The sequence below is a fragment of the Oncorhynchus gorbuscha genome, unplaced genomic scaffold (assembly GCF_021184085.1).
Source record: "Oncorhynchus gorbuscha isolate QuinsamMale2020 ecotype Even-year unplaced genomic scaffold, OgorEven_v1.0 Un_scaffold_2725, whole genome shotgun sequence".
Classification (NCBI taxonomy): Eukaryota; Metazoa; Chordata; class Actinopteri; order Salmoniformes; family Salmonidae; genus Oncorhynchus; species Oncorhynchus gorbuscha.
In genome coordinates, this window is record NW_025747159.1 from 26,400 (window position 1) to 48,542 (window position 22,143).

Sequence of the window (22,143 nt, forward strand, 5' to 3'; positions counted from 1 at the left end):
CAGTAGAATGGCCTCACTGAAGAGCTCAGTGACTTTCAAAGTGGCACAGTCACAGGATGCCACCTTTTCAACAAGTCAAGCTAGTCAAAATGCTGTCCTGTTAGAGCTGCCCTGGTCAACTGTAAGTGCTGTTATTGTGAAGTGGAAACATCTAGGAGAAAAACAGTGGTAGGACACACAAGCTCACAGAAAGGGACCATCGAGAGCTGAAGTGGGTAGAGTGTATAAAGAATAAATTAGAGTCTGTCCTCGGTTGCATCACTCTCTACAGAGTTCCAAACTGTCGCTGTAAACAATGAGCAGTGGTAGTCAGCGTGTTAGCTGGGGTAGTTGTTAGCTGGGGTAGTTGTTAGCTGGGGTAGTTGTTAGCTGGGGTAGTTGTTAGCTGGGGTAGTTGTTAGCTGGGGTATTTGTTAGCTGGGTTAGCTGGGGTAGTCAGTGTGTTAGCTGGGGTAGTTGTTAGCTGGGTTAGCTGGGGTAGTCGTTAGCCGGGTTAGCTGGGGTAGTCAGTGTGTTAGCTGGGGTAGTTAGCTGGGCTAGTCAGTGTGTTAGCTGGGGTAGTTGTTAGCTGGGGTAGTTGTTAGCTGGGCTAGTCAGTGTGTTAGCTGGGGTAGTTGTTAGCTGGGCTAGTCGTTAGCTGGGTTAGCTGGGGTAGTTGTTAGCTGGGGTAGTTGTTAGCTGGGGTAGTCAGTGTGTTAGCTGGGGTAGTTGTTAGCTGGGGTAGTTGTTAGCTGGGGTAGTCGTTAGCCGGGTTAGCTGGGGTAGTCAGTGTGTTAGCTGGGGTAGTCAGTGTGTTAGCTGGGGTAGTTGTTAGCTGGGCTAGTCAGTGTGTTAGCTGGGGTAGTTGTTAGCTGGGCTAGTCGTTAGCCGGGTTAGCTGGGGTAGTTGTTAGCTGGGGTAGTTGTTAGCTGGGGTAGTTGTTAGCTGGGGTAGTTGTTAGCTGGGGTAGTCAGTGTGTTAGCTGGGGTAGTTGTTAGCTGGGGTAGTCAGTGTGTTAGCTGGGGTAGTTGTTAGCTGGGGTAGTCAGTGTGTTAGCTGGGGTAGTTGTTAGCTGGGGTAGTCAGTGTGTTAGCTGGGGTAGTTGTTAGCTGGGGTAGTCAGTGTGTTAGCTGGGATAGTTAGCTGGGCTAGTCATTAGCTGGGTTAGCTGGGGTAGTCAGTGTGTTAGCTGGGGTAGTCGTTAGCTGGGCTAGTAGTTAGCTGGGTTAGCTGGGGTAGTCAGTGTGTTAGCTGGGGTAGTCGTTAGCTGGGCTAGTCGTTAGCTGGGTTAGCTGGGGTAGTCAGTGTGTTATCTGGGGTAGTTGTTAGCTGGGCTAGTCGTTAGCTGGGTTAGCTGGGGTAGTCAGTGTGTTAGCTGGGCTAGTCGTTAGCAGAGTTAGCCGTTAGCCGGGTTAGCTGGGGTAGTCGTCAGTTGGGTTAGCTGGGGTGGTCGTGGTCAGCGTGTTAGCTGGGGTCGTGGTCAGCGTGTTAGCTGGGGTCGTGGTCAGCGTGTTAGCGGGGGTCGTGGTCAGCGTGTTAGCGGGGGTCGTGGTCAGCGTGTTAGCGGGGGTCGTGGTCAGCGTGTTAGCGGGGGTCGTGGTCAGCGTGTTAGCGGGGGTCGTGGTCAGCGTGTTAGCTGGGGTCGTGGTCAGCGTGTTAGCTGGGGTCGTGGTCAGCGTGTTAGCTGGGGTCGTGGTCAGCGTGTTAGCTGGGGTAGTTGTCAGCTGGGGTAGTTGTCAGCTGGGGTAGTTGTCAGCTGGGGTAGTTGTCAGCTGGGGTAGTTGTCAGCTGGGGTAGTTGTCAGCTGGGGTAGTTGTCAGCTGGGGTAGTTGTCAGCTGGGGTAGTTGTCAGCTGAGGTAGTTGTCAGCTGAGGTAGTTGTTAGCGTACTCACTTTGGTCCTCCACACTCCACAGCAGAGGCCTTGACGACAGGCAGCGTCTGGAAGCCCACCGGCTCCACACTGAGCGTGTTCCTCTCCACTGCCTCCAAGATGGCCGACCCCAGCTACAGGAGAGGTTAGAGTTAAGGGTGAAAGTGCTCTGAAGCCCACCTTAAGTCCACAGCCTCCAAGATGAGGTCAGATGTTAGGGGTCAGGGTGAAAGTACATTATATTTATAGACAGTACTGCTTCAGTTACTTCTAGTTTTAGTCAACATTTCTAAATACTTCTTTCAGTAAGTGTCAGTTTTTCTTATCTGTCAGTACCTCTATTCTGCCACAAGAGGGCAGTGTAACAGATCAGTCTATTCAGAGTACAGAATAGTGTTGCAGGATACAGTGAAACTTCTGTATATTTTAGACTGTTCTGGGCTGCATTAGCTCCACAGTCCCCACTCATGCTGCACAGACACTGACACGCTTGAATAATGCCACTCGGACCGAAATGAAATTGTTCATTACGGTTCGCAAAACAATGTCCATACAGGCCAGAAATGTTTAACAATGCAGGAGGATACCGGTAGCTTCCAGGTTTAAAATGTAGGCTAACTTTCCTAACTCGACTACAGCTGAATTCACTACCCTCATACTTTCTTTGTGATAATATCCAAACCATAATTCAAAACACGCTGATTTTAAAGCTGATTGTCACCACAAACTTTATTAATTGACTTAGTCTACCTTGCAGCACCAAAAACTAAATTCTCTCCTTTGCCTCCTCCTGGTTTCCAGTAGATTCCATAGCCACAATCAGCCTAACAAATGACACTCATTTAAAGAGACGGCGCACACTTCTATAAAGAAGAGATTGCTTTTTTTCCCCTACGCAAATGTTGTTAATCAGTACAATATGTTCTCTTAGCCATAATCAATAAGTCGTAAATGAAAAGGGATTGTTTGTCGTCTGTAGCCTCATGAAATCAGCCAAAACAACTCCTATACACTCCTATTGAATAATATACATTCACCTGTATTATGAATAGACCTAGTCGACATCCTGATTTACCCAGTTAACCAATAGAGATGGACCATTCCAATAACTGATTACCATTATGGAGTTATGTAGTCAGATTGGTAAAAGTCTAATTGATTGTATATGATTGTATAATTTATTCTATATATACGGTTGTCTCCGTGAACAATGTTGCAAGTAAAGCATTTAAAATGTAATGATATTGAACTCAAAAGCTGAGTTTATCTGTCTGGATCAAGTGCCATTCTGTAACTTTGGCTAATATGCCTTTAATATGTGTGATATAGTTTTGGTATCAAGTGATGTGATGCTATAGAGTATTGTGATAGTAAAGCTGGTATTGGGTTGGAAGTTAAAATGGTGGTATGGTGACAACACTATTACAGAACACTAATGACAACACTAGTACAGAACACTAATGACAACACTAGCAGAGAACACTAATGACAACACTAGCAGAGAACACTAATGACAACACTAGTACAGAACACTAATGACAACACTAGTAGAGAACACTAATGACAACACTAGTAGAGAACACTAATGACAACACTAGTACAGAACACTAATGACAACACTAGTACAGAACACTAATGACAACACTAGTAGAGAACACTAATGACAACACTAGTAGAGAACACTAATGACAACACTAGTAGAGAACACTAATGACAACACTAGTAGAGAACACTAATGACAACACTAGCACAGAACACTAATGACAACACTAGCACAGAACACTAATGACAACACTAGTACAGAACACTAATGACAACACGAGAGGGTTATAACAGCTCCAGACATTATACTGCTCCCTGATGGAATACACAGGTTATAACAGCTCCAGACATTATACTGCTCCCTGATGGAATACACAGGTTATAACAGCTCCAGACATTATACTGCTCCCTGATGGAATACACAGGTTATAACAGCTCCAGACATTATACTGCTCCCTGATGGAATACACAGGTTATAACAGCTCCAGACATTATACTGCTCCCTGATGGAATACACAGGTTATAACAGACATTATACTGCTCCCTGATGGAATACACAGGTTATAACAGACATTATACTGCTCCCTGATGGAATACACAGGTTATAACAGCTCCAGACATTATACTGCTCCCTGATGGAATACACAGGTTATAACAGCTCCAGACATTATACTGCTCCCTGATGGAATACACAGGTTATAACAGCTCCAGACATTATACTGCTCCCTGGTGGAATACACAGACTGGGTTATAACAGCTCCAGACATTATACTGCTCCCTGATGGAATACACAGGTTATAACAGCTCCAGACATTATACTGCTCCCTGATGGAATACACAGGTTATAACAGCTCCAGACATTATACTGCTCCCTGGTGGAATACACAGACTGGGTTATAACAGCTCCAGACATTATACTGCTCCCTGATGGAATACACAGGTTATAACAGACATTATACTGCTCCCTGATGGAATACACAGGTTATAACAGACATTATACTGCTCCCTGATGGAATACACAGGTTATAACAGACATTATACTGCTCCCTGATGGAATACACAGGTTATAACAGCTCCAGACATTATACTGCTCCCTGATGGAATACACAGGTTATAACAGCTCCAGACATTATACTGCTCCCTGATGGAATACACAGGTTATAACAGCTCCAGACATTATACTGCTCCCTGATGGAATACACAGGTTATAACAGCTCCAGACATTATACTGCTCCCTGATGGAATACACAGGTTATAACAGCTCCAGACATTATACTGCTCCCTGGTGGAATACACAGACTGGGTTATAACAGCTCCAGACATTATACTGCTTCCTGATGGAATACACAGGTTATAACAGCTCCAGACATTATACTGCTCCCTGGTGGAATACACAGACTGGGTTATAACAGCTCCAGACATTATACTGCTCCCTGATGGAATACACAGGTTATAACAGCTCCAGACATTATACTGCTCCCTGGTGGAATACACAGACTGGGTTATAACAGCTCCAGACATTATACTGCTCCCTGATGGAATACACAGGTTATAACAGCTCCAGACATTATACTGCTCCCTGGTGGAATACACAGACTGGGTTATAACAGCTCCAGACATTATACTGCTCCCTGATGGAATACACAGGTTATAACAGCTCCAGACATTATACTGCTCCCTGATGGAATATGGATACGACCACAGGTACTAAGGAGTGAAAGAAGTTTAGACTGGTGAGTCCATCTGTGGTCACTACGGAAGCCCAGAGGGTACTTGATGAAACCAGACAAAACAGAGAGCACTTGGTAAAACAATGTTAACAGCTAGAGTTTTAAAATCATAGCGCTGACAACATGCAGGACACAGAATAGGTCTTTATGAACTATCATACATCCTGCACTGGGCCTTAGTGTACCTGGAGGAGGTGAGGGTGTGTGTGTGTGTGTGTGTGTGTGTGTGTGTGTGTGTGTGTGTGTGTGTGTGTGTGTGTGTGTGTGTGTGTGTGTGTGTGTGTGTGTGTGTGTGTGTGTGTGTACCTCACTCTTGGAGGTGGTGAGGTGTGTGTGTGGTGTGTACCTCACTCTTGGAGGTGGTGAGGTGTGTGTGTGGTGTGTACCTCACTCTTGGAGGTGGTGAGGTGTGTGTGTGGTGTGTACCTCACTCTTGGAGGTGGTGAGGTGTGTGTGTGGTGTGTACCTCACTCTTGGAGGTGGTGAGGTGTGTGTGTGGTGTGTACCTCACTCTTGGAGGTGGTGAGGTGTGTGTGTGTGTGTGTGTGTGTGTGGTGTGTGGTGTGTGTGTGTGTGTGTGTGGTGTGTGTGTGTGGTGTGTGTGTGTGGGGTGTGTGTGGTGTGTGTGTGTGTGGTGTGTGTGTGTGTGTGTGTGTGTGTGTGTGTGTGTGTGTGTGTGTGTGTGTGTGTGTGTGTGTGTGTGTGTGTGTGTGTGTGTGTGTGTGTGTGTGTGTGTGTGTGTGTGTGTGTGTGTGTGTGTACCTCACTCTTGTAGAAGGTGAGACAGGGGTAGATGTCCTCTCTGTAGACTCTCTCCAGGAAAGAGCTGTTCCTCTCCAGACTGGGCTCCTCCTTCCACAACTTAAACTCACTAAACAGGAGACTGTCCAGCTGAAGAGGAGGAGTAGGAAGAGGAGTAGGGGGTGGAAGAAGAGGAGTAGGGGGGTGGAGGAAGAGGAGTAGGGGGTGGAGGAAGAGGAGTAGGAGCAGGAAGAGTAGGGGTGGAGGAAGAAGAGTAGGAGCAGGAAGAGTAGGGGTGGAGGAAGGAGGAGGAGCAGAAGAGGGAGTAGGGGTGGAGGAAGGAGGAGGAGCAGAAGGGTGAGTAGGGCGTGGAGGAAGACGAGGAGCAGAAGGGGGAGTAGGGCGTGGAGGAAGAGGAGGAGCAGAAGGGGGAGTAGGGGGTGGAGGAAGAGGAGTCGGAGCAGGGGGAGGAGTAGGGGGTGGAGGAAGAGGAGGAGCAGAAGGGGGAGTAGGGGGTGGAGGAAGAGGAGTCGGAGCAGGGGGGGAGGAGTAGGGGTGGAGGAAGGAGGTATAGGAGCAGAAAGAGTAGGGGTGGAGGAAGGAGGAGGAGGAGTAGGGGTGGAGGAAGAGGAGTGGGAGCAGGAAGAGTAGGGGTGGAGGAAGGAGGAGGAGGAGCAGGCAGAGTAGGGGTGGAGGAAGGAGGAGGAGGAGCAGGAAGAGTAGGGGTGGAGGAAGGAGGAGGAGGAGCAGGAAGAGTAGGGGTGGAGGAAGGAGGAGTAGGAGCAGGAAGAGTAGGGGTGGAGGAAGGAGGAGTAGGAGCAGGAAGAGTAGGGGTGGAGGAAGAGGAGGAGGAGTAGGGGGTGGAGGAAGGAGGAGTAGGAGCAGGAAGAGTAGGGGTGGAGGAAGAGGAGGAGCAGAAGGGGGAGTAGGGGTGGAGGAAGGATGTATAGGAGCAGGAAGAGTAGGGGTGGAGGAAGGAGGAGGAGGAGTAGGGGGTGGAGGAAGAGGAGGGGGAGCAGGCAGAGTAGGGGTGGAGGAAGGAGGAGGAGGAGCAGGCAGAGCAGGAAGGGGTGGAGGAAGGAGGAGGAGGAGCAGGAAGAGTAGGGGTGGAGGAAGGAGGAGGAGGAGCAGGAAGAGTAGGGGTGGAGGAAGGAGGAGGAGGAGCAGGAAGAGTAGGGGTGGAGGAAGGAGGAGTAGGAGCAGGAGGAGGAGTAGGGGGTGGAGGAAGAGGAGTGGGAGCAGGAAGAGTAGGGGTGGAGGAGGAGCAGGAAGAGGAGGAGTGGAGGAAGGAGGAGTCAGGGGTGGAGGAAGAGGAGGAGGAGCAGGAGCAGGAAGAGTAGGGGTGGAGGGAGAGGAGGAGTGGAGGAAGGAGGAGTCAGGGGTGGAGGAAGGAGGTGTCGGGGGTGGAAGAAGAGGAGGAGGAGCAAAGTAGACACTTTAATATCACACACATACCTGGACAACATAACTTCCACACACCAACAGACCACACATCCAGATCCCCTCTTCAGCCTCCTCCAGGAAGATAGTTATGGACGATTCATTCTGCTGTATTACAGTGCTCACAGATCTCAGTTTCACTCCTATTCATACCTACTGATAGTCCAGCTTCATGAGGGTCACTGGAGGGAGGGAGGGAGGGAGGGAGGGAGTAGGAGGGATGGAGTAGGAGGGAGGGAGTAGGAGGGAGGGAGTAGGAGGGAGGGAGTAGGAGGGAGGGAGGGAGTGAGGGAGGGAGTGGGAGGAGGGAGGGAGGAAGAGGGGAGGGAGGGGGAGGGAGGAAGAGGGGGGGGAGGAGGAGGGAGGGGGAGGGAGGAGGAGGAGGGAGGGAGGGAGGGAGGGAGGGAGGGAGGGAGGAAGGAGGGAGGGAGGGAGGGAGGGAGGGAGGGAGGGAGGGAGGGAGGGAGGGAGGGAGGGAGGGAGGGAGGAGGGGGAGGGAGGGAGGAGGGAGGGGGAGGGAGGGGGAGGGAGGGGGAGGGAGGGGAGGAGGGAGGGGGAGGGAGGGGGGGGGGGAGGAGGGAGGGAGGAGGGAGGAGGGAGGGAGGGAGGGAGGGAGGGAGGGAGGGAGGGAGGGAGGGAGGGAGGGAGGGAGGGAGGGAGGGAGGGAGGGGGAGGGAGGGAGGGAGGGAGGAGGGAGGAGGGAGGGGGAGGGAGGAGGAGGAGGGAGGGGGAGGGAGGGGGAGGAGGGAGGGGGGAGGGAGTAGGAGGGAGGGGGAGGGAGTAGGAGGGAGGGGGAGGGAGGGAGGAGGAGGAGGGAGGGAGTGGGAGGAGGAGGAGGGAGGGGTAGGGAGGGAGTAGGAGAACTGCATAAATGACTCACTGCTCAGGCAACATGAATCAATAAGGAGTTGATGATAAACCAGGTCTCAACAGAACCCACAGCACGTATAAAACATGAGCAGAGCAGAAGCCCTGGCTGACATGTGGAGAGGAGAGCAGAAGCCCTGGCTGACATGTGGAGAGGAGAGCAGAAGCCCTGGCTGACATGTGGAGAGGAGAGCAGAGCAGAAGCCCTGGCTGACATGTAGAGAGGAGAGCAGAAGCCCTGGCTGACATGTGGAGAGCAGAGCAGAGCAGAAGCCCTGGCTGACATGTGGAGAGCAGAGCAGAAGCCCTGGCTGACATGTGGAGAGGAGAGCAGAGCAGAAGCCCTGGCTGACATGTGGAGAGCAGAGCAGAGCAGAAGCCCTGGCTGACATGTGGAGAGCAGAGCAGAAGCCCTGGCTGACATGTGGAGAGCAGAGCAGAAGCCCTGGCTGACATGTGGAGAGCAGAGCAGAAGCCCTGGCTGACATGTGGAGAGCAGAGCAGAAGCCCTGGCTGACATGTGGAGAGGAGAGCAGAAGCCCTGGCTGACATGTGGAGAGCAGAGCAGAAGCCCTGGCTGACATGTGGAGAACAGAGCAGAAGCCCTGGCTGACATGTGGAGAGCAGAGCAGAGCAGAAGCCCTGGCTGACATGTGGAGAGGAGAGCAGAAGCCCTGGCTGACATGTAGAGAGGAGAGCAGAAGCCCTGGCTGACATGTAGAGAGGAGAGCAGAGCAGAAGCCCTGGCTGACATGTGGAGAGGAGAGCAGAGCAGAAGCCCTGGCTGACATGTGGAGAGCAGAGCAGAAGCCCTGGCTGACATGTGGAGAGGAGAGCAGAAGCCCTGGCTGACATGTGCAGAGGAGAGCAGAAGCCCTGGCTGACATGTGGAGAGGAGAGCAGAAGCCCTGGCTGACATGTGGAGAGGAGAGCAGAAGCCCTGGCTGACATGTGCAGAGCAGAGCAGAAGCCCTGGCTGACATGTGGAGAGCAGAGCAGAAGCCCTGGCTGACATGTGGAGAGGAGAGCAGAAGCCCTGGCTGACATGTGGAGAGCAGAGCAGAAGCCCTGGCTGACATGTGGAGAGGAGAGCAGAAGCCCTGGCTGACATGTGGAGAGGTGAGCAGAGCAGAAGCCCTGGCTGACATGTGGAGAGCAGAGCAGAAGCCCTGGCTGACATGTGGAGAGCAGAGCAGAAGCCCTGGCTGACATGTAGAGAGGAGAGCAGAGCAGAAGCCCTGGCTGACATGTGGAGAGCAGAAGCCCTGGCTGACATGTGGAGAACAGAGCAGAAGCCCTGGCTGACATGTGGAGAGGAGAGCAGAAGCCCTGGCTGACATGTGGAGAGGAGAGCAGAAGCCCTGGCTGACATGTGGAGAGCAGAGCAGAGCAGAAGCCCTGGCTGACATGTAGAGAGCAGAGCAGAAGCCCTGGCTGACATGTGGAGAGCAGAGCAGAAGCCCTGGCTGACATGTAGAGAGCAGAGCAGAAGCCCTGGCTGACATGTAGAGAGCAGAGCAGAAGCCCTGGCTGACATGTGGAGAGCAGAGCAGAGCAGAAGCCCTGGCTGACATGTGGAGAGCAGAGCAGAAGCCCTGGCTGACATGTGGAGAGCAGAGCAGAAGCCCTGGCTGACATGTGGAGAACAGAGTAGAAGCCCTGGCTGACATGTGGAGAGGAGAGCAGAAGCCCTGGCTGACATGTGGAGAGGAGAGCAGAAGCCCTGGCTGACATGTGGAGAGCAGAGCAGAAGCCCTGGCTGACATGTGGAGAGGAGAGCAGAAGCCCTGGCTGACATGTGGAGAGCAGAGCAGAGCAGAAGCCCTGGCTGACATGTGGAGAGCAGAGCAGAAGCCCTGGCTGACATGTGGAGAGCAGAAGCCCTGGCTGACATGTGGAGAGCAGAGCAGAAGCCCTGGCTGACATGTGGAGAGCAGAAGCCCTGGCTGACATGTGGAGAGGAGAGCAGAAGCCCTGGCTGACATGTGGAGAGGTGAGCAGAGCAGAAGCCCTGGCTGACATGTGGAGAGCAGAGCAGAAGCCCTGGCTGACATGTGGAGAGCAGAGCAGAGCAGAAGCCCTGGCTGACATGTGGAGAGGAGAGCAGAAGCCCTGGCTGACATGTAGAGAGCAGAGCAGAAGCCCTGGCTGACATGTGGAGAGCAGAGCAGAGCAGAAGCCCTGGCTGACATGTGGAGAGGAGAGCAGAAGCCCTGGCTGACATGTGGAGAGGAGAGCAGAAGCCCTGGCTGACGTGTGGAGAGCAGAAGCCCTGGCTGACGTGTGGAGAGCAGAAGCCCTGGCTGACATGTGGAGAGCAGAAGCCCTGGCTGACATGTAGAGAGCAGAGCAGAAGCCCTGGCTGACATGTGGAGAGCAGAGCAGAGCAGAAGCCCTGGCTGACATGTGGAGAGGAGAGCAGAAGCCCTGGCTGACATGTGGAGAGGAGAGCAGAAGCCCTGGCTGACGTGTGGAGAGCAGAAGCCCTGGCTGACATGTGGAGAGCAGAAGCCCTGGCTGACATGTGGAGAGCAGAAGCCCTGGCTGACATGTGGAGAGCAGAGCAGAAGCCCTGGCTGACATGTGGAGAGCAGAGCAGAAGCCCTGGCTGACATGTGGAGAGCAGAGCAGAAGCCCTGGCTGACATGTGGAGAGGAGAGCAGAAGCCCTGGCTGACATGTGGAGAGCAGAGCAGAGCAGAAGCCCTGGCTGACATGTGGAGAGCAGAGCAGAGCAGAAGCCCTGGCTGACATGTGGAGAGCAGAGCAGAGCAGAAGCCCTGGCTGACATGTGGAGAGCAGAGCAGAAGCCCTGGCTGACATGTGGAGAGGAGAGCAGAAGCCCTGGCTGACATGTGGAGAGCAGAGCAGAGCAGAAGCCCTGGCTGACATGTGGAGAGGAGAGCAGAAGCCCTGGCTGACATGTGGAGAGCAGAGCAGAAGCCCTGGCTGACATGTGGAGAGGAGAGCAGAAGCCCTGGCTGACATGTGGAGAGCAGAGCAGAAGCCCTGGCTGACATGTGGAGAGGAGAGCAGAAGCCCTGGCTGACGTGTGGAGAGCAGAAGCCCTGGCTGACGTGTGGAGAGCAGAAGCCCTGGCTGACATGTGGAGAGCAGAAGCCCTGGCTGACATGTGGAGAGCAGAGCAGAAGCCCTGGCTGACATGTGGAGAGCAGAGCAGAAGCCCTGGCTGACATGTGGAGAGGAGAGCAGAAGCCCTGGCTGACATGTGGAGAGGAGAGCAGAAGCCCTGGCTGACATGTGGAGCCATCTGCCATTTAAATGAAGCAGGGAAACTGAAACAGCCAGCAGTGAAATAGTTCAGGAAGACAAGAGCAGGAGGGTGATTACATCTGACTGCATGTCTGTGTGTGTTACGTCCATGTCTGTGTGTGTGTGTGTGTGTGTGTTACGTCCATGTCTGTGTGTGTGTGTTACCTCTGCAGTCTCGTACGATGGGCTGTGTGCCGCTCAGTTCGTGTGTGTGTGTGTGTGTGTGTGTGTGTGTGTGTGTGTGTGTGTGTGTGTGTGTGTGTGTGTGTGTGTGTGTGTGTGTGTGTGTGTGTGTGTGTGTGTGTGTGTGTGTGTGTGTGTGTGTGTGTGTGTGTGTGTGTGTGTGTGTTACCTCTCTACAGTCTCGTACGATGGGCTGTGCGCCGCTCACTTCCTGCCCGCTGCCCAGCATGGCGCTGCTCGTACTCTTGTTGCGGCCGTGACCCTTCTTGAAGGGAGCCTTGGAGCCCCCAGGAAGGTCATGACAGGGGGAGGTGGGGGACGTGGACAGGACCAAGGTCTTCAGGGCCGACACCTCCGCCTGGAGCACATCAATCTGGGGGGAGGAACATCACACATATAGAACCATATAGATACAGGTCTATCTGTCTCGTCTCACACCGTTCTGACAGGGAGAGGTGAGGAACAGGTCTAACTTCTGTTACTGTCAGACTGATATATGATCTACAGGACTGTTACTGTCAGACTGATATATGATCTACAGGACTGTTACTGTCAGACTGATATATGATCTACAGGACTGTTACTGTCAGACTGATATATGATCTACAGGACTGTTACCGTCAGACGGATATATGATCTACAGGACTGTTACCGTCAGACTGATATATGATCTACAGGACTATTACTGTCAGACTGATATATGATCTACAGGACTGTTACTGTCAGACTGATAGGATATATGATCTACAGGACTGTTATTAAAGCAGCCAGACATGGAGCACTACAGTCAGTCAAGTCCCTGTGGTTCCCATTACCAGCCAGTCGGGAGGCTGTAGTGGTGTGACTGATACAACCTGCTATTAAAGCAGCCAGACATGGTGCACTACAGTCAGTCAGCCCCTGTGGCTCCCATTACCAGCCAACCGGGAGGCTGTAGTGGTGTGACTGACACCTTTAGTGAAGAGGCAGCACATAAATCAGCCAGCACTCCATCCCAGACACACACACCTGCAGAATTGTCCTTAGAAGACTATCAGACTGGGTCAGCCACTCCATTTCCATGAGGGTAACAGTCATGTAGACACAGTAGTATTGAAAATGGTTGTGAATGGGTCAGTCCTCACCTTGTTCAGAGCTTCCTTCAGCTGCTTCTCAGCAGTCGACTGTTTGATGTTGGCCTCACGCACCATCTTGTGAGCTTCCTGTAAGAAGGCACGAGACGTTAGACCCACAATGCATCACTCATCGCCCTGACCTCTAACCCCTACCGACTCCTGACACAAAACAGAGAACCCAGCAACCAAACACAAGTCAAGACAACCCGAGTCAGAGTCACAGCTGGAACCAAACACCCAGAGAAAAGCAGGTTAGTGTCTTTACAAACTAACAAGAGCTTTGAAAACAGGAGAGGAGAGACAAAGGAGACCGAGAGAGAGGATGGAAACTGTTAATCTAGCTACGTAAGAGAAGGGAGGAGAGACAAAGGAGACCGAGAGAGAGAGAGAGGATGGAAACTGTTCATCTAGCTCCGTAAGAGAAGGGAGGAGAGACAAAGGAGACCGAGAGAGAGAGAGAGAGGATGGAAACTGTTCATCTAGCTCCGTAAGAGAAGGGAGGAGAGACAAAGGAGACCGAGAGAGAGAGAGAGAGGATGGAAACTGTTAATCTAGCTACGTAAGAGAAGGGAGGAGAGACAAAGGAGACCGAGAGAGAGAGAGAGGATGGAAATTGTTAATCTAGCTACGTAAGAGAAGGGAGGAGAGACAAAGGAGACCGAGAGAGAGGATGGAAACTGTTAATCTAGCTACGTAAGAGAAGGGAGGAGAGACAAAGGAGACCGAGAGAGAGAGAGAGGATGGAAACTGTTAATCTAGCTCCGTAAGAAAAGGGAGGAGAGACAAAGGAGACCGATAGAGAGGATGGAAACTGTTAATCTAGCTCCGTAAGAAAAGGGAGGAGAGACAAAGGAGACCGAGAGAGAGGATGGAAACTGTTAATCTAGCTCCGTAAGAAAAGGGAGGAGAGACAAAGGAGACCGAGAGAGAGGATGGAAACTGTTAATCTAGCTCCGTAAGAAAAGGGAGGAGAGACAAAGGAGACCGATAGAGAGGATGGAAACTGTTAATCTAGCTCCGTAAGAAAAGGGAGGAGAGACAAAGGAGACCGAGAGAGAGGATGGAAACTGTTAATCTAGCTCCGTAAAAGAAGGGAGGAGAGACAAAGGAGACAGAGAGAGGATGGAAACTGTTAATCTAGCTCCGTAAGAAAAGGGAGGAGAGACAAAGGAGACCGAGAGAGAGGATGGAAACTGTTAATCTAGCTACGTAAGAGAAGGGAGGAGAGACAAAGGAGACCGAGAGAGAGGATGGAAACTGTTAATCTAGCTCCGTAAGAGAAGGGAGGAGAGACAAAGGAGACCGAGAGAGAGGATGGAAACTGTTAATCTAGCTCCGTAAGAGAAGGGAGGAGAGACAAAGGAGACCGAGAGAGAGAGAGAGGATGGAAACTGTTAATCTAGCTCCGTAAGAGAAGGGAGGAGAGACAAAGGAGACCGAGAGAGAGAGAGAGGATGGAAACTGTTAATCTAGCTACGTAAGAGAAGGGAGGAGAGAAAGGAGACAGAGAGAGAGGATGGAAACTGTTAATCTAGCTCCGTAAGAGAAGGGAGGAGAGGATGGAAACTGTTAATCTAGCTCCGTAAGAGAAGGGAGGAGAGACAAAGGAGACCGAGAGAGAGGATGGAAACTGTTAATCTAGCTCCGTAAGAAAAGGGAGGAGAGACAAAGGAGACCGAGAGAGAGGATGGAAACTGTTAATCTAGCTCCGTAAGAGAAGGGAGGAGAGACAAAGGAGACCGAGAGAGAGGATGGAAACTGTTCATCTAGCTCCGTAAGAGAAGGGAGGAGAGAAAGGAGACAGAGAGAGAGGATGGAAACTGTTAATCTAGCTCCGTAAGAAAATGGAGGAGAGACAAAGGAGACCGAGAGAGAGGATGGAAACTGTTAATCTAGCTCCGTAAGAGAAGGGAAGAGAGACAAAGGAGACCGAAAGAGAGAGAGAGAGAGGATGGAAACTGTTCATCTAGCTCCGTAAGAGAAGGGAGGAGAGACAAAGGAGACCGAGAGAGAGGATGGAAACTGTTAATCTAGCTCCGTAAGAAAAGGGAGGAGAGACAAAGGAGACCGAGAGAGAGAGAGAGAGAGGATGGAAACTGTTCATCTAGCTCCGTAAGAGAAGGGAGGAGAGAAAGGAGACAGAGAGAGAGGATGAAAACTGTTCATCTAGCTCCGTAAGAGAAGGGAGGAGAGAAAGGAGACAGAGAGAGAGGATGGAAACTGTTAATCTAGCTCCGTAAGAAAAAGGGAGGAGCGAAACCAAAACACTGATCACAAGGAGGGCCGTCTCAGTGTTTCTGGGGGGGATGAATTAGCCGGTCGGACCAACCTCAAACAGGCTAGCAGTGAGCTCCTCCAGTTCCTGGCCCAGTTGGTCCCTGACTTTAGAAAGCCTTTCACACTCCTCGTCTTTCAACTTAACATCCTTAAGAAATTAAGAAAAAAAAACACAAAAAATGGACAAACACAAACGTGATGAACGTAAATATAAATGACTAGGTAATAATAATGACAAAGGAAAATCAAATGTGGTTTATTTTAGCAGCCGAAATAAGATGAAACAAATCAAAAATGTGAAATGGAACCGTGACTTGGTGTGTGTGAATGTTGTGTGTGTACACGTCTTAAGACAGGCATGTACTGGAAATGGAACCGTGACTTGGTGTGTGTGAATGTTGTGTGTGTACACGTCTTAAGACAGGCATGTACTGGAAATGGAACCGTGACTTGGTGTGTGTGAATGTTGTGTGTGTACACTTCTTAAGACAGGCATGTACTGGAAATGGAACCGTGACTTGGTGTGTGTGAATGTTGTGTGTGTACACTTCTTAAGACAGGCATGTACTGGAAATGGAACCGTGACTTGGTGTGTGTGAATGTTGTGTGTGTACACTTCTTAAGACAGGCATGTACTGGAAATGGAACCGTGACTTGGTGTATGTGAATGTTGTGTGTGTACACGTCTTAAGACAGGCATGTACTGGAAATGGAACCGTGACTTGGTGTGTGTGAATGTTGTGTGTGTACACTTCTTAAGACAGGCATGTACTGGAAATGGAACCATGACTTGGTGTGTGTGAATGTTGTGTGTGTACACGTCTTAAGACAGGCATGTACTGGAAATGGAACCGTGACTTGGTGTATGTGAATGTTGTGTGTGTACACTTCTTAAGACAGGCATGTACTGGAAATGGAACCGTGACTTGGTGTGTGTGAATGTTGTGTGTGTACACTTCTTAAGACAGGCATGTACTGGAAATGGAACCGTGACTTGGTGTGTGTGTACACGTCTTAACACAGGCATGTACTGGAAATGGAACCGTGACTTGGTGTGTGTGTACACGTCTTAAGACAGGCATGTACTGGAAATGGAACCGTGACTTGGTGTGTGTGTACACTTCTTAAGACAGGCATGTACTGGAAATGGAACCGTGACTTGGTGTGTGTGAATGTTGTGTGTGTACACTTCTTAAGACAGGCATGTACTGGAAATGGAACCGTGACTTGGTGTGTGTGTACACGTCTTAACACAGGCATGTACTGGAAATGGAACCGTGACTTGGTGTGTGTGTACACGTCTTAAGACAGGCATGTACTGGAAATGGAACCGTGACTTGGTGTGTGTGTACACTTCTTAAGACAGGCATGTACTGGAAATGGAACCGTGACTTGGTGTGTGTGTACACGTCTTAACACAGGCATGTACTGGAAATGGAACCGTGACTTGGTGTGTGTGTACACTTCTTAAGACAGGCATGTACTGGAAATGGAACCGTGACTTGGTGTGTGTGAATGTTGTGTGTGTACACGTCTTAAGACAGGCATGTACTGGAAACACACACAGTTCAGTTGACAGCAGGCCAAGTTTCGATAGCTGAAATCAAAACGTTTATATTACCCTAATAATATATTACCCTGTACAGTAAATGTATTTCAGAGCACTAAAATACTTAGTTCCTGGAAGAGATATTTAACAGTGTGTGGCCCTTATTGTTCTATACTAGTTCCTGGAAGAGATATTTAACAGTGTGTGGCCCTTATTGTTCTATACTAGTTCCTGGAAGGGATCTTTAACAGTGTGTGGCCCTTATTGTCCTATACTAGTTCCTGGAAGAGATATCTAACAGTGTGTGGCCCTTATTGTCCTATACTAGTTCCTGGAAGAGATATCTAACAGTGTGTGGCCCTTATTGTTCTATACTAGTTCCTGGAAGAGATATCTAACAGTGTGTGGCCCTTATTGTTCTATACTAGTTCCTGGAAGAGATATTTAACAGTGTGTGGCCCTTATTGTTCTATACTAGTTCCTGGAAGGGATCTTTAACAGTGTGTGGCCCTTATTGTCCTATACTAGTTCCTGGAAGAGATCTTTAACAGTGTGTGGCCCTTATTGTCCTATACTAGTTCCTGGAAGGGATCTTTAACAGTGTGTGGCCCTTATTGTCCTATACTGGTTCCTGGAAGGGATCTTTAACCTCTCTAGGGTACGTGGGACGGTAGCATCCCACCTCGTCAACAGACAGTGAAACTGCAGGGCGCCAAATTCAAAACAACAGAAATCTCATAATTAAAATTCCTCAAACATACTTGTATTTCACACCATTTTAAAGATACACTTGTTGTAAATCCAGCCACAGTGTCCGATTTCAAAACGGCTATACGGCGAAAACACACCAAACGATTATGTTAGGTCAGAGCCAAGTCACAGAAAAACACAGCCATTTTTCCAGCTAAAGAGAGGAATCACAAAAAGCAGAAACAGATTAAATTGATCACTAACCTTTGATGATCTTCATCAGATGACACTCATAGGACTTCATGTTACACAATACATTAATGTTTTGTTCGGTCGGTAAAGTTCATATTTATATCCAAAAATAGGAGTTTACATTGGCGCGTTATGTTCAGTAGTTCCAAAACATCCGGTGATTTTGCGGAGAGCCACATCAATTTACAGAAATACTCATAATAAACATTGCTAAAAGATACAAGTGTTATGCATGGAACTTTAGATCCACTTCTCCTTAATGCAACCGCTGTCAGATTTCAAAGAAACTTTACGGAAAAAGCACACCATGCAATAATCTGAGTACAGCGCTCAGAGACCAAAACAACCCAAACAGATATCCGCCATGTTGTGTCATCAACAGAAGTCAGAAATAGTATTATAAATATTCACTTACCTTTGATGATCTTCATCAGAATGCACTCCCAGGAATCCCAGTTTCACAAGAAATATGTTTGTTTTGTTCGATAATGTCCATCATTTATGTCCAAATACCTCCTTTTTGTTAGCGCGTTCAGTACACAATCCAAACTCACGACGCGCGATCACTAGGAGCAGACGAAAAGTCAAAAAGTTCCGTTACAGTCCATAGAAACATGTCAAACGATGTATAGAATTAATCTTTAGGATGTTTTTAACAAAAATCTTCAATAATGTTCCAACCAGAGAATTCCTTTGTCTGTGGAAATGGAATGGAACTGAGCTAACTATCACGTGAACGTGCGAGACTGAGATTGTGGCTCTCTGGCAGACCTGACTCAATTCCCTCTCATTCTCCCCCACTTCACAGTAGAAGCATCAAACAAGGTTCTAAAGACTGTTGACATCTAGTGGAAGCCTTGGGAAGTGTAATATGACCCCATAGACACTGTGTATTCGATAGGCCAAGAGTTGAAAAACTACAAACCCTCAGATGTCCCACTTCCTGGTTGGATTTTTCTCTCAGGTTTTTGCCTGCCATATGAGTTCTGTTACACTCACAGACATCATTCAAACCGTTTGAGAAACTTCAGAGTGTTTTCTATCCAAATATACTATTATATGCATATTCTAGCTTTTATGACTGAGAAGCAGGCAGTTTAATTTGGGCACGCTTTTCATCCAAAATCCCCAATGCTGCCCCCTACCCTAGAGAAGTTAACAGTGTGTGGCCCTTATTGTTCTATACTACTTCCTGGAAGGAACATGGACATCCACTGTAGGCTGTATAAACTGGGTGTTGTCCATGTCATATAATTACAACAGAAACATTCCTGTATCCATTTGACCTGCTGCTTCTTAGTAAATATAACTTTATAGTGAGGCTACACCCACTAACCCCCACCAACACCACCCACATGCTGATGCAGTAACTGTTGTTCACGCAGAAATGATATGTGAGGAGCTACAACCACACACACACACACACACACACACACACACACACACACACACACACACACACACACACACACACACACCACACACACACACACACACACACACACACACACACACACACACACACACACAGGGTTTACTAGTCCTCTCCTCTGGCAAGGTGACACCTCTTCACACAGGGTTTACTAGTCCTCTCCTAGTACACTCTGGCAAGGTGACACCTCTTCACACAGGGTTTACTAGTCCTCTCCTCTGGCAAGGTGACACCTCTTCACACAGGGTTTACTAGTCCTCTCCTCTGGCAAGGTGAAGTAGTTAAATAACTTTCCAGGGCCTGACCAAAAACAACAGGACAGACACTAGTGGTAAACAACAGGACAGACACTAGTGGTATTCTACACCGTGGTAAACAACAGGACAGACACTAGTGGTATTCTAGACCGTGGTAAACAACAGGACAGACACTAGTGGTAAACAACAGGACAGACACTAGTGGTATTCTAGACCGTGGTAGACAACAGGACAGACACTAGTGGTAAACAACAGGACAGACACTAGTGGTATTCTAGACCGTGGTAGACAACAGGACAGACACTAGTGGTAAACAACAGGACAGACACTAGTGGTATTCTAGACCGTGGTAAACAACAGGACAGACACTAGTGGTATTCTAGACCGTGGTAAACAACAGGACAGACACTAGTGGTAAACAACAGGACAGACACTAGTGGTATTCTAGACCGTGGTAAACAACAGGACAGACACTAGTGGTATTCTAGACCGTGGTAAACAACAGGACAGACACTAGTGGTATTCTAGACCGTGGTAGACAACGGGACAGACACTAGTGGTATTCTAGACCGTGGTAAACAACAGGACAGACACTAGTGGTATTCTAGACCGTGGTAAACAACAGGACAGACACTAGTGGTATTCTAGACCGTGGTAAACAACAGGACAGACACTAGTGGTAAACAACAGGACAGACACTAGTGGTATTCTAGACCGTGGTAAACAACAGGACAGACACTAGTGGTATTCTAGACCATGGTAAACAACAGGACAGACACTAGTGGTATTCTAGACCATGGTAAACAACAGGACAGACACTAGTGGTATTCTAGACCGTGGTAAACAACAGGACAGACACTAGTGGTATTCTAGACCATGGTAAACAACAGGACAGACACTAGTGGTATTCTAGACCATGGTAAACAACAGGACAGACACTAGTGGTATTCTAGACCGTGGTAAACAACAGGACAGACACTAGTGGTATTCTAGACCGTGGTAAACAACAGGACAGACACTAGTGGTATTCTAGACCGTGGTAAACAACAGGACAGACACTAGTGGTATTCTAGACCGTGGTAAACAACAGGACAGACACTAGTGGTAGACAACAGGACAGACACTAGTGGTAAACAACAGGACAGACACTAGTGGTAAACAACAGGACAGACACTAGTGGTATTCTAGACCGTGGTAAACAACAGGACAGACACTAGTGGTATTCTACACCGTTGTAAACAACCATAAGCATCTGGAAGGATAAACACCAACTCCCTTGGCTGGCTGGGCCTTTTTATTTATTATTCAATGGCTCAGATTAGTAGTGGGAGCTGGCTTACAGCGTACACACACACACACACACAGGGTTCCCTCTCGCTCATCGAACACAAGGTCATCGCCATGCCGACAGAGGCAGAAGGGTGAGAGTAGTGATCAACGCAGGAAGTGGAAGGAGGTAGATAGTAGTGGTGATCAACGCAGGAAGTGGAGGGAGAATGGGCAGGGAACGGCAGGAAAGGGGGAAGAAGGTAGAGGTGGGATGAGATGGAAGGAGAGGAAGAAAGATAAGGGGCTGACCCTGCTGGTTCTGGAGCGGACAACTTGTCTGAGCTGCGTAGACTATCTGGGGGAATCAGTGATTTACCTGTCTGTCTGTGATCGGCTGGTCACCAGTTAAGGCTGTACAGACTCATAGCCCTAAACTGATTGGGAAGGAGGAACTGGGTGTTTCCCTCTCCTTACTGGAAGAGACACTGGCAACAGGACAGCAGTCAGTCCTGGTGCAGCGAGGAGCAGCCAGACTGGGTAATACATGGAAGAAGACACACAGCTTTCTCTGAGGGGAAATGGCAGAGGGATCGTCAATAATTGTGATTCCAAATCCATGAGGGGTCACCATAAGGTCAGCAGTGGTCAATAAGAACACCTGAGGATGACTGATTGGTTCAATCTAACCTCCCCCGGGCCACCCTGCTAGTAGCATGACCCTGCACCTCATTGGGGTGGTCTGATTTGGTGCATCTGTGATAGTGAATGAGGTCCAGTCTAATGGCTGTAGTTATAATCCAGGACTTCCCTGATGCTAATGGAACTGAAGGAGCCCCCAGGGGATACTGGGCTTTCCTCTAGTACAGTAGCTAGCTGGTGATTCAGCACCACCTAGTACAGTAGCTAGCTGGTGATTCAGCACCACCTAGTACAGTAGCTAGCTGGTGATTCAGCACCACCTAGTACAGTAGCTAGCTGGTGATTCAGCACCACCTTCTAGTACAGTAGCTAGCTGGTGATTCAGCACCACCTTCTAGTACAGTAGCTAGCTGGTGATTCAGCACCACCTAGTACAGTAGCTAACTGGTGATTCAGCACCACCTTCTAGTACAGTAGCTAGCTGGTGATTCAGCACCACCTTCTAGTACAGTAGCTAGCTGGTGATTCAGCACCACCTTCTAGTACAGTAGCTAGCTGGTGATTCAGCACCAACATCCTTCTAGTACAGTAGCTAGCTGGTGATTCAGCACCACCATCCTTCTAGTACAGTAGCTAGCTGGTGATTCAGCACCACCATCCTTCTAGTACAGTAGCTAGCTGGTGATTCAGCACCACCTTCTAGTACAGTAGCTAGCTGGTGATTCAGCACCACCTTCTAGTACAGTAGCTAGCTGGTGATTCAGCACCACCTAGTACAGTAGCTAGCTGGTGATTCAGCACCACCTTCTAGTACAGTAGCTAGCTGGTGATTCAGCACCAACATCCTTCTAGTACAGTAGCTAGCTGGTGATTCAGCACCACCTTCTAGTACAGTAGCTAGCTGGTGATTCAGCACCACCTTCTAGTACAGTAGCTAGCTGGTGATTCAGCACCACCTAGTACAGTAGCTAGCTGGTGATTCAGCACCACCTTCTAGTGCAGTAGCTAGCTGGTGATTCAGCACCACCACCTAGTAC

General features: G+C 49.4%; 1 protein-coding gene across 5 annotated transcripts in view; it reads right to left on the reverse strand.

Moving 5' to 3' along the window:
- LOC124026392 (rab-3A-interacting protein-like) overlaps positions 1 to 22,143 on the reverse strand; it is a 44,837-nt gene that overhangs the window by 12,116 nt on the left and 10,578 nt on the right. For 4 of the 5 annotated variants that reach the window (XM_046339419.1, XM_046339417.1, XM_046339418.1 and 1 more), the window contains exons 4-8: positions 15,071 to 15,166; positions 12,751 to 12,828; positions 11,796 to 11,999; positions 5,886 to 6,014; positions 1,873 to 1,985 (exon numbers count right to left, since the gene is read on the reverse strand). In XM_046339419.1, the coding sequence (XP_046195375.1) occupies positions 1,873 to 1,985; positions 5,886 to 6,014; positions 11,796 to 11,999; positions 12,751 to 12,828; positions 15,071 to 15,166 (620 nt within the window). The remainder of the gene's footprint in view (positions 1 to 1,872; positions 1,986 to 5,885; positions 6,015 to 11,795; positions 12,000 to 12,750; positions 12,829 to 15,070; positions 15,167 to 22,143) is intronic. The other variant, XM_046339421.1, reaches the window with a different exon arrangement.